This window comes from Callorhinus ursinus, unplaced genomic scaffold, assembly GCF_003265705.2.
Source record: "Callorhinus ursinus isolate GAN/ISIS: 27379988/994484 unplaced genomic scaffold, GSC_fseal_2.0 scaffold20, whole genome shotgun sequence".
Classification (NCBI taxonomy): domain Eukaryota; kingdom Metazoa; phylum Chordata; class Mammalia; order Carnivora; family Otariidae; genus Callorhinus; species Callorhinus ursinus.
The window spans coordinates 540,855-552,409 of NW_027397082.1; the positions used below are offsets into that span (position 1 = coordinate 540,855).

At 39.0% G+C, this 11,555-nt stretch overlaps 1 protein-coding gene across 13 annotated transcripts in view; it reads left to right on the plus strand.

The window, feature by feature from the left end:
* The window catches only part of ATE1 (arginyltransferase 1), a 182,461-nt gene that overhangs the window by 3,207 nt on the left and 167,699 nt on the right, over window positions 1-11,555 (plus strand). For 12 of the 13 annotated variants that reach the window (XM_073904082.1, XM_073904083.1, XM_073904086.1 and 9 more), the window contains exons 3-5: window positions 2,721-2,783; window positions 7,126-7,229; window positions 8,983-9,237. In XM_073904082.1, coding sequence (XP_073760183.1) covers window positions 2,721-2,783; window positions 7,126-7,229; window positions 8,983-9,237 — 422 coding nt within the window. The remainder of the gene's footprint in view (window positions 1-2,720; window positions 2,784-7,125; window positions 7,230-8,982; window positions 9,238-11,555) is intronic. The other variant, XM_073904084.1, reaches the window with a different exon arrangement.

Below are 11,555 nucleotides of genomic sequence, written 5' to 3' on the forward strand. Positions count from 1 at the left end.
GTAAAGCTCTTTGATACAAAGACACTTCTCTTGTTACTGAGGTTCTTCTTATACTTGCAAAATATTGTTTGCCTATAAAATGTTTTCCTGTTTTTAGAAAGAGATTTAAGAAATTTTTTTATTGTATTTCTTTGTGTAGTGATTCTTTTCTCTCTCCTTTTAAAGATGTTTATTAGGAGAACTTCAAATACACGCAAACGTAGAGAATATGGTACAATGAATCTCATGTACCTACCGGCAGGCTAGGTGCACGGTATAATGAATCTCAGGTACCTACCGGCAGGCTAGGTGCACGGTACAGTGAATCTCAGGTACCTACCGGCAGGCTAGGTGCACGGTACAATGAATCTCAGGTACCTACCGGCAGGCTAGGTGCACGGTACAATGAATCTCAGGTACCTACCGGCAGGCTAGGTGCACGGTGGCAGTTAACGTTTTGCCAACTTTGTTGCATCAGTTCTCCTTGCTCCCTGCAGTGGAGTGAATGTGCGTGTATCATTCTCACTCCCTTCCCCAATTTTATGGTATTTGAGGTGGGCCTTTGGGAGGTGATTAGGTCAGAGGGTGGAGTCCTCACAAATGGGATTGGTGCCCTTGTAAAAGATATCCCCGAGAGCTCCCTTGCCCCTTCTGCCATGTGAGGTTACAACAAAAATATGAACCAGGAAGCTTATCTTTACCAGACATAGAATGTGCCAGCACCTTGGTCTTAGACGTCCCAACCCCCAGAACTATGAGGAATACATTTGTGTTGTTTATAAGCCACTCAGTCCTTGGCATATTGTTACATCAGCTTGAAGAAACTAAGATGTTCCCTCCTCCCCCACGAAATAATTTAAAGCAATTTCAGGTATCCTCTTAGTATACCTGTAATAAATAGATGTTTCTAAGAAAGGAATCTTTTTTCCTTTTTAACATATCTACAATACCATTATCATCTTTTACACAATAATTCTTTGATGTCATCTGTTAGTTTGATTAGATTTTTTGCTTGTCTCAGAAATGTCCTTTTTTTTTTATACTTGGTTTATTTGAGTCAAGATTCCATTAAGGTCCACACTTTGCCTTTGATGGCTAAGTTTTTTGGTAATTACCTTTTTATAGATGATTTTAGAATATATAAAGTTTCTTATATAAATATAAACAGTGCTAAATGCTCTCTGCCAATACTCCCCCAAAGACATGGGATTGAGCACAGCATAATAAAACTTCACACCTTTTCTTAAACTTAATAATGAGACCCAAAAGGAAGGTAGATCTAGGTCGGATGTTGAAGGATTTTGTATGCCATGATGAACTTCTTTTTTTAAAAGGTGGAGGGGAGCCATCGAAAGCTTTCATGTCAGAATTGTGATGGAATTTGTGTTTTGGAAACGATCATTCAGATAGCAGAGAGGTATTTGAGGGGGTGATTGCAAAGGCAGGAAGACTCGTTCCAGAGATCCCTGCAGGGTCCGGATGTGAGACGGTCATCTCATGACAATGCTGTCACCATCAGTGGCTATAGGTTAGGAGATAGATGGGAGGGGACAGACGTAGGCGGTACATTTTAGAAGTAGAAAGCTTGCTGACTGGATGTAGAGGTGCTTTGGAGGGAGGAATCTGAGATGACTCCCAGGTTTCTGACTCAGGAACTGAGCTCATGTATGTTTACTTGGGCAGCCATAACAAAATGCCACCAACTGGGTATCTTAAACAACAGGACTCTGCATTCTCACAGTACTGGAGGCTGAAATTTCCAAAATCCTGGTGTCTGCTGCTTTATTTTTTTCTGAAGACCCTTCCTTGGCTTGTACATTGCTGCTGTCTTCTTGCTGTGGCCTCACGTGGTCCTTTCTCTTTGTATATATATCCCGAGTGCCTAGTGTCTCTTTGTATTTCCAGTTTCCTTTTCTTCTTCTTCTTTTTTTTTTTTTTAAAGATTTTATTTATTTTTTTGAGAGAGTATAAGTGCGGGGTGGGGAGAGGCAGAGGGAGAGGGACAAGCAGACTCCCCACCAAGGAGGGAGCCCGATGTGGGGCTCAGTCCCACGACCTCAGGATCATGACCAGAGCTGAAGGCAGATGCTTAACCGACTGAGCCACCCAGGTGCCCCCAGTTTCCTTTTCTTATAATGCACAGCATTCAGATTGGGTTAGGGCTCATCTTAGCTGCCATTTTAACTTAGTCACCTCTTTAAAGGCCTTGTCTCTAACTACAGTTCCATTCTGAGGTACTGGGGGTTAGGGCTTCAAAATACAAATTTTGAGGGGACACGATTCAATCCATAATGTCATGGCTCTGCCACTAACTGAGATCCAGAAAGCATTGAAAGCATCAGGTTAATTTTGGGCTACCTTGTGCTACTACACATGGAACCCTCATCTGTGCATATATGGCTCCCATCAGTGTCACCTCATCCTGAGCGATTTCCTCTGATTGCCTTTGGTGTTGAGGATTGGTGGTGGGCTGAGGCATGGAAGGATTGCAGGTGCTGCTGAGCGGGTGATGGAGGTGAAGAGGTTTGGAGTACATATATCAGGGTTTAGGAAAGAAAAGGCTGGACTCCGTCCTTGGTGTGTCTATGTTGCAAGATTATTTAGGTCATGAAGAGTAACTAAATGTTTTTGTGTTGTTGGTTAGATTTTTACTCTTAATTAATTTTGTACTCCTGTACTAGTCTACTTTAGTACATGTGAGAAATGTGTAAGACATTAACAAAACTACTTTTTAATTTTAGAAGCGGGAAATATGTGTACAAGCCTGTCATGAATCAAACATGTTGCCCTCAGTACACGATAAGGTAAGAAAGAGGAGGTATATATAAATTTGAGGAGTATGTATAGTTCTTCAGTGACATCTTGCTTTTTTTACATGTTAATTTTCATTCTAGCTAGACGCTTTATAAAGAAGAGCAAATGAGTTATATCTTTTCTACAAACTGATGCTACATTTATATGTCATCAGTAGCTTTTAATAATACTGTTTAATGGTTTGGGTGTAAATAGGATATGAAAAAGTATACTGTTTAGCAGTCTAGTCAATGATATGACATATTGTGAGAATATTAGAAAATAGATTACTTTTAGATATCACATGTTTTGTAGAATTGAGCTTGGGGATTTCCAGATTCTAGTGTATTACTGGACACAGTACTCACATTCAGACAGCACTATAGGATCTGTAGGAAGAGGAGGGGGAGGGCTGACATTTAATCTGCCACATATATTGAGAGTCCAGTTTTCTTCATCGGAAAACTTAAAAGTCTGTTTTCCGACAAAGTGTTTGCTTCACCAGCAAACCCCGATATAACATGGAAGGATTTTCCCTCTTCAGATTAGACAGATCCTCCTTTTCCCCCTGGTCCTTGCCTTCCTCTTCTGGTAGAGTCTAGGGCAAGTATGTTGCCATTATGAAGCATTTGTCTACAGTTTCAATATGAGTATATTCTCTAGATAAAAAAGCAAACACAGTTGTATCCATCATGTTTTGGCTGGTCCTCACACCTCTTTCTCTTAGTTGCTCTTTTTTTTTTTTTTTTGAAAGATTTTATTGATTTCTTTGAGAGAGGGAGAGAGAATGAGAGATAGAGAGCACGAGAGGGAAGAGGGTCGGAGGGAGAAGCAGACTCCCCGCCGAGCAGGGAGCCCGACGCGGGACTCGACCCCGGGACTCTGGGATCACGACCTGAGCCGAAGGCAGTCGCCCAACCAACTGAGCCACCCAGGCGCCCTCTCTTAGTTGCTCTTAATTTGTTTTGGGATTGAAGACTTGACAATCTGATGAAAAGTGACAGACCCTTTCTGCAGCCAAACAGAAGGGAGGGGGCATATAGGCAAAAATATGTAACATTTGCATACTAATTTTAGGATGATCTTGGGCTCCCCACGGGCTCTCACAGTTCCACCGATTCCTGGTTAAGAATCCTTTCTTTTATCTAACTGGGCATAGGACTGGAACAATAAAGAGAAAAGATGGGTGTCTGGTTTGCTGAAATCATCTCACTAAGGCCGCTGTCCTGTCATCCTGCAGCTTTAGTGGTTATGAAGCAGTGACATCCTCAAAGGCAGACGTCCTTTCCTTCAAGTAACAGTTTGTTATTGGATTATGGCCCAGATTTTGTTTAAATAAGTCTGCAGCTGATTTGCTAGAACCCTGTGAATTTCTAATCAGAAAAGGTTAAAAAAAAAAAAGTCAATTTCAGTGGGTTAGAGAAAAAGACCAAGCCTCTATAATTTATTGGGTGCCTCTCAATGCAAAGCTCTGTTCCAGGTATATTGCTTTTATGAAAAGGGATTCAATTAACATTGCAAAACAAAATAATTATAAAATGTGATTTTTTTTTTTGGCATGAAATCAAACATTTCCTGAATTGTTATCCTTTACACAACTTCATTACATGTATTGATATTACAGAGTCGTTTTGCATATTTCCTGTTCTGGGTTTTTTTACTTTGTTTACTGCAGTAGTTATAATGAGACCTAATGTGAAGTCAAGGCGATTATAACCTACAACGTAGCTTCTTGTTAGATGTCAGGGGCTGCCCAGTATGTGAGTGTAAATGAGGATAAGCTTCCTTGGCTATGAATTTTTTTGTTTTTTAGTTTTTATTTTTATATAGAATTATATATGCTAGTAATTTAAAAATCAAACAATTCCATAAAGCTTACTTTGCAAAATTGCAGTCCCCTGAACCTCCCTATCTATTTCTTTTTCCCAGTGCAGTCACTCTCAGAGTTTTTAACTGATTTTTTTGTTTGTTTGTTTATTCTTCTACCTTTAAGTGACATGCTTATATAATTACAAAAACCTTATCTCATTATCTTTGGGTTTTTCTCATATCTCTGGGTTTCTCTCTTTGAAAGGTAAGGATTCAACTTTATTTTTTCTCATTATCTCTGAATTTCTCTCTTTGAAAGATAAGGATTTAACTTTATTTCATCCCCGTTGCCCTGTCACATTCAAGCTCCTTTTTGTCCTCATTGCCAACTGCCCAGCTCAGAAGTATCTTAACGTTGGACGGTGTAGTCGCTGGATCATGGCCTATAAATATGCCATGTGGTCGAGCCATGCAGTGTACTGTTCATTACATTTTCTTTCCTTCACAAGTTTTTGCTTTCCATGGAGTTGATCATTGTCTTTTTTGTTTGCATCGTCTTCTGTGTACCCATCACCAGTCAGTTTTAGAAATCCTCCCACAGTTGTGTAAATTTCCTCTTGGTATTTATAGGTGCTTCAGGTCCTCCGTCACTTGTGTCCTCTTCACGAATATGTCTGTGTTGTCTTCTGACCTACTGTGATCTGGACAGGTTGTCTTTCCAGCTGATGCATCACTGTCACCCTGGGATCTCTTTTTACTGCCATCTTGGGGATTCTCTTTGGATCTCATGTTTTCTGTCTCCTCTGACCTCTCAGATTATTTCCTCATTTTAGTGCAGCTCATCTTCTAATAGCTTTCTTGAGAAAAAGTGTATTTTTTTTGAAGTCCTTTTTCTAGACTTTGTATGTTTGAAAAAAAATTTTTTTAAGAGAGAAAGAGATAGTGTGCGAGCGGGGATGGGGGCAGAGGGAGAGGGAGAGAGAATCCCAAGCAGGCTCCATGCTCAGCATAGAGCCTGACTCGGGGCTCCATCTCCACGACCCTGAGATCATGACCTGAGCCCAAACCAAGAGTCAGTCAGATGCTCATCCAGCTGAGCCACCCAGGTGCCCCTGTTGGAAAATGTTTTAATTCACCACTCAGATATCTAGTTTGGCTGGGCTATAGCAGTGTAGATTGGAAATAATTTTGCCTTAGAATTTTGAAGGCTTTGCTTCTGATTCTTGTTCCTTTGTCCAAAACGTTCTTTCCTTTTGAAAGGTTTTTTTGTCCCCAATGTTCTGATATTTCACGTCTGGTGGTGTGTCTGTCTGCGTCCATTGCTTAAGGACTTAAGGGGCTCTTCTTATCTGGGGCCTCCTCCCATCATATCCTTCACTTCACAGAAATTTTCTTTTATTATTTTGTTGATCTTCTTCCCCCCATTTTTTTCTCCTCTTCTTTTATAATGTCTTCATTCAGATGTTGAACTTTTAGAGTGATCCTCTAACTTTTTTTTCTCGTTTTCCATCCCTTTTGCAATATCTTTTGGGAAATTTCCTCAGTTTTCTGAGTCTTCTGTTTAATTGTTTATTTCTTCTATTATATTTTTACTTCTGAGAGATTTTTGGTTTTGGACTCTCTCTCCCTCTCTTTTTTGTAACCTCCCATTATCGTGTGGCTGTACTAGCTAAAGAGAAATAAGAGCGTGTTCTTCTTAGGATGTTCGTGTTCTTCTTAGGTTATTTGTATTTTTAGGCTCTCTTCTTGTATATCCTCCAGGTTACCTCTCCAGTGTCTTTGTAGAGGTTCTCCTTGAGTGTCCGGTGCTTCTGACTTTCCAGGGGGGAGTCCCTGAGGTATCTCGAGGTCTGGTCACATTCTGGAGAGAAAGTGCCCATGTTTGTGGCTGGGTTGGGAAATGGGTTGGAGGTTTCCACATTCAGTATGTAGACTTTCATTTAAGCTTCCTGTTTCTAGTACATTTCCATTGCTTTCCGCTGTGCCTACATCCTCATGTAGGAGGCCCTATTTTTTACTCTTTCCTAAATGTGGAGCTTTCTCCTGGGTTGTGTAGGGAGTCCTGTGTGGAGTGGTGGAGGCATCAGACATCTAACTGCTTCCAAAACAGACTTTCAAGCGATCTTTCTATTTTTGGAACCACCTTCACTCTTATCTCCTGAGGTATCAGTTATCAACCAATCCCTAAAATTTGTAGGGTTAATGTAGAGAAAATTAGTTATCATTTTGGCTTTTCCCACTGTTGGTTTAGGATTCAAAAATTCTTTGGTCTGCTAAGTCAGTTACCACTTGTGCATGTTCTGCCCAGCTTCTAGGATTTCTCCTCTTTTTTTTTTTTCAGTGATTTATGCCTTTTTCTTTTTTTCTAATTCCTTAATGTAGTTTTAGGGGGATTTGGGGTGGGACTAGAGGCTACATCAAGCCCTGTCTTTACCCAAAAATCCTGGGCATGAATTTTGCCTTTCTGTACTAGACACTGCCCAGAACTCATTTTATTTCTTCTGGTTTGAGTTCACTTTCTAAATATTTATTTTGCTTTCCTAGGTGCCGACCTTTACAGTTTCAGCCGTCAAAATCTCACAAGAAGGTTTTGAAAAAAATGTTGAAATTTCTGGCTAAAGGGGAAATTTCCAAAGGAAATTGTGAGGGTAAGATGAGTTGGGGGTGTAAAAACTCTTTACATCGATGTAGATTTCCAAGGTTGTCATTTTCGGTTATTTCTTAAGTAGGGGAATGGGTCCTTACTGCAGTCAGGTAGTACTATTCTTCTGATGGTGGGGATTGCTGTTAGCGTTGCTGTTACTATTACCACTGGCCCGAAAGTCAAGGATATAGGGAATGTCTGTCAGGGAAAGTCTAGCTGCAGAAGAAGATGGAGGACAGTTTTAAAGATATTGTGATGTCTTGGAGTTTATTGGAACTTTAGTTTTCACAGTACTTTGACAACTCCTATCTTACTTGATCCTAATAGTACCTTGTGAAGTAAATGGGAAGTGGTATTACGTTTGAGAAACAGATGCTTAGGTGCACCTTACATAAGATTGCATAATCACTTTGAATGATGAGTAAAGCTCAGGTTTTCTGTGTTTGAGGAAGCCCTTCAGTAAATCATATTGCCCGAAATTTTCTTATTTATGTGATAAATTTTGAATTGAGAGTCAATTTCCTACAAGATAATTAGAAATATTTAATGAACTTTGGTTATAGATACTTTGCTTTTTCAGTTTTTTCAGTGTCTTTTCCTTTTAAAAGTTTTATTAGGCAGTGCCTAATACATGAGCTTAATAATTGGGAATGCTACCTGTCCTTAGAGCTGTCTCTCACTTCTGCCATAGGAAATACCTAATCCTGGAAGCCTTCCATCCCAGTTTTAACTTGTTAATATATTCCCCAAGTGTGTTTTCATTGCCCACAATATACCAGTCCCTGTTTTAAGCACTGGTGATACAGTGACCAGCAGGGACAGGTAAGTTCTTCGCTTTCATGCACTGTCCTTAACAGACCAAGATTCAGGACAACCTGGAGCAGACTTGGCAGAGCTATGGGCAACAGAGAGGCAGAAAGGCTCAGGGGTGTAGAGGTTCAGGGGCAATTGGGCTTTGGAAATATCAGAATTTTGGTGCAGCTCTGATTAGTACTGTCTGTACATAATCCTAAAAACTAAGTAAATTTTGTTAAAAATATTTTTCAGTGGCTGGGAATCATGTTCTGAGTTTCAAAAATTAACATTCAGATAAGCTTTAAGGTGCCTTCCATTTATAAATTGATGGTTACCTGTCGTTACACATGGTTTTTACATTTGGTTTTCTATTTGACTTGTTTTAGGCTTCTAAATTATTTATTTCTGCAACTTAATTCATAAGAGTGATGTAGAGTGGAAGGGTAAACAGCTATAACAGAAAGACACCAAACTGCAATGACTAAACAATGTTAGAAGTCTGTTTCTTTCCTCATATAACAGTCCAGTGTGGGTGTTCCACGTTAGCCTTCAACTCTGTTCCCCACTCCCCCACCCCATCCATTCTGGGACTCCCTTCAACGTGTGATTTCCAGTCACTCTGGTTTTCACTAATCCAGCAGTGGGGAGGGTAAAGGGTCGAAGTTCAGGGTCACAAAATTCCTTTGAAAACAAGCGAGGCCAAATTGGGCATATCAGTTTGGTTATGTTCCATTGGTGGGAGCTTGGTCACAACTTGCAGAGGGACTGGGGGTACATACCTTTGCTTGGGTGCCACAGTCTTAACTACAGCTCCGTTACTTTGGAAGCCAGGAGAATGGATTTTATGCATACATAGTAGTCTCTTCCACATGGGAAAAAGGGGGTATTGTTTTTTTTCCTATGTGTATCTTAACTGTGTCAGATGGCCTAGCTGATGGACTTTGACTTCTTCTGATTTGTAGATGAGCCCATGGAGCCCACCATGGAGGAGACTGTTGCAGGTGACTTTGCGTTAATAAATAAATTGGATATACAGTGTGACCTTAAAACACTCAGTGATGACCTCAAAGAGAGCTTTGAGAGTGAAGAAAAGAAGAAAGGAAAAAGCCCAAAGAAAGAAGAATCTAAGGGATTAATTCAGTCACAACATATAGAGGAGAAGTTGGGCTCTGGTGAGCCATCCCATACAATTAAAATGCACATGGCTCCTAAGCCAGGTAAGGCAAGTTTGCTCTGTGGCTATTTTAAAATCCTAGTAAGTGATTTTCTTTGTGCTTCAGACTTTGTAGCCCCTGGGTTCTCCCATCAGCTAAAAACACGAATTATGTGAAATCTGCAAAATAGATCCATATTTTGTACAATTTATTATTACCTGGATTTAGAATGGACAGATCATATCTTTAAAAACTGCTATGTTTAAAAATCCAGAAATAATTAGTTTTATTATCCCCAAATACAGTATTTTAAAAGAGTTTCATTTCTTCTTACTACCTTAGGACCCGAGAGGTTTGAGAATCAAATTTTTATCTGTGAAAAGATGTGCTGCTAAACGTTTTTGTTTTTTGTGTGAAGTGAGACAAAGTAAATTTTAGGTATTATGTTCAAGGTACAGACATTAAAGTTCTTTAGTTTATCATTAGATTTCTTTATGTAATCATAATGAATTTTAGTTTAAAAATTTCCAAATTTTGATATTTAACTTTGCCTTTAATAAGGTCAAAAAATTTTTTTCTATATTTTCACTTGTAAAAGAATTGGGTTTTAAAAATGTATACAGAATTGGGACGCCTGGGTGGCTCAGTTGGTTAAGTGTCCAACTCTTGATTTCAGCTCAGGTCATGATCTCCTAATCCTGGGACCAAGCCCCATGTCTGGCTCTGGACTCAGCAAAGAGTCTGCTGGAGATTGTTTCTATCCCTCTGTCCCTCCCCCTGCTCGCGTGCTCGCTCTCTGTCTCTCTCTCACATAAAGAAATCTTAAAAAAAAAAATTATCCAACATTAAATGGGTTTATTATATATACATATATGTGTGCCTGCATGTGTTTGACCTTTTAAAAAAATTACTTCATTAAATGTCAGTTTGCATGGTTATGCTTCAGTTCCTGAATTTGTACTTATATTTATTTACATAGAATGATCCAAAGGAGACATTTCTATTACTATTGTAGTTTTTCTTATCTAAATCATGTTAACATACAGAAAACTGTGCATTTGCATTTTCCTTGAATAGTTTTTCTTAACGTAAGGCTTTTCTGGTGTTTAAGGGGTTGCCAACTGAGATTTCATCCTAATTAGTAAGAATAGTCCAATGAAATGTTCTGAATGATTTAGATAATTTCTTTCAACTCTTATTACTCTCTGGGGTGATAGGGTCAGTTCTTTTATTATTTTAATTGTTTATTGTAAAGATTACTTAGAGTTTATTAAATTTTAAAAACCTTCATTTTGGAAACATAGACTATGATAATGAACTTCCACATACCCTGCTTTTATGTGACACTGTTACTGACTCATGGTGGGCACTCTTGTGTCATCGATACTCATCATCCAGTTGTCCCCCCCCAGTACTATATTGAAGCAAATTCCAGACATTATATCATCCCATATGTCAGAATGCTTCTCTAAAAGATATGAACTTGTGCCTATGTAGCTCAGTTGGTTAAGCATCCCATTCAGGATTTCAGCTCAGCTCATGATCTCATGGGTCATGAGATTAAGACCCGACTTGGGCTCCATGTGCAGTGGGGAGTCTGCTTGAGAGTCTCTTCCTTGGCCCCTCTCTCCACTCAAGTCTGTGAATACTTTCTCTTGCTCTCTAAAATAAATACATCTTTAAAAAAAAAATAAAAGAACTTTAAATACATATTCATAGTCCCACCATTACATCTAAGTAAGATTCCTTAATGTTACTGAATAGTCCATGTTTAAGTTTTCAATTTTGTTTGCATCAGGATACAAATACAGCCACATATTGTAGTTGGTTGACACAATTAGAAAAATCTCTGTAGATTTGTAGGTTCCTTCCATCACTCCCACTTTTTTATTTGCACTTTGTTGAAGAAACTAGGTTGGTTGTTCTGGGTTATTTGATTACATCTGCAGTGCAGTTTAACATATTCCTGTACCTGCCTACAAACTGATAGTTGGATCTAGAGATTCAAGATTAATCAGACCAGATTCAAGATTAAATTGTATTTTGGTTTTTGGTGTTTCTGGTTTGTTTTACTTTTTTGGGAAGAGAGAGAAGTCTTAATCAGATTTGAGTTCATATTATTTATTTGAGGATAGGTCAGATTACTTCATGGGTGGTGGGATGTTCTTTCAGGAGACACATAATGTCTGGGTACCTCTCTTTTTTAATGCTAATAGCCAGGGATCAATGCTCAGTGCCTAAATCCATTGATCCCTTAGATATACTAAGTCTGTCATTTGTTTTTCATTTACTAGCTGGATATTTCCATAAACAGAACCTTCATCTCATCTGTTTGTTTCCCATAGAACTCATAGCAAAGGCAAGAGGAATTCTTTTTTTTT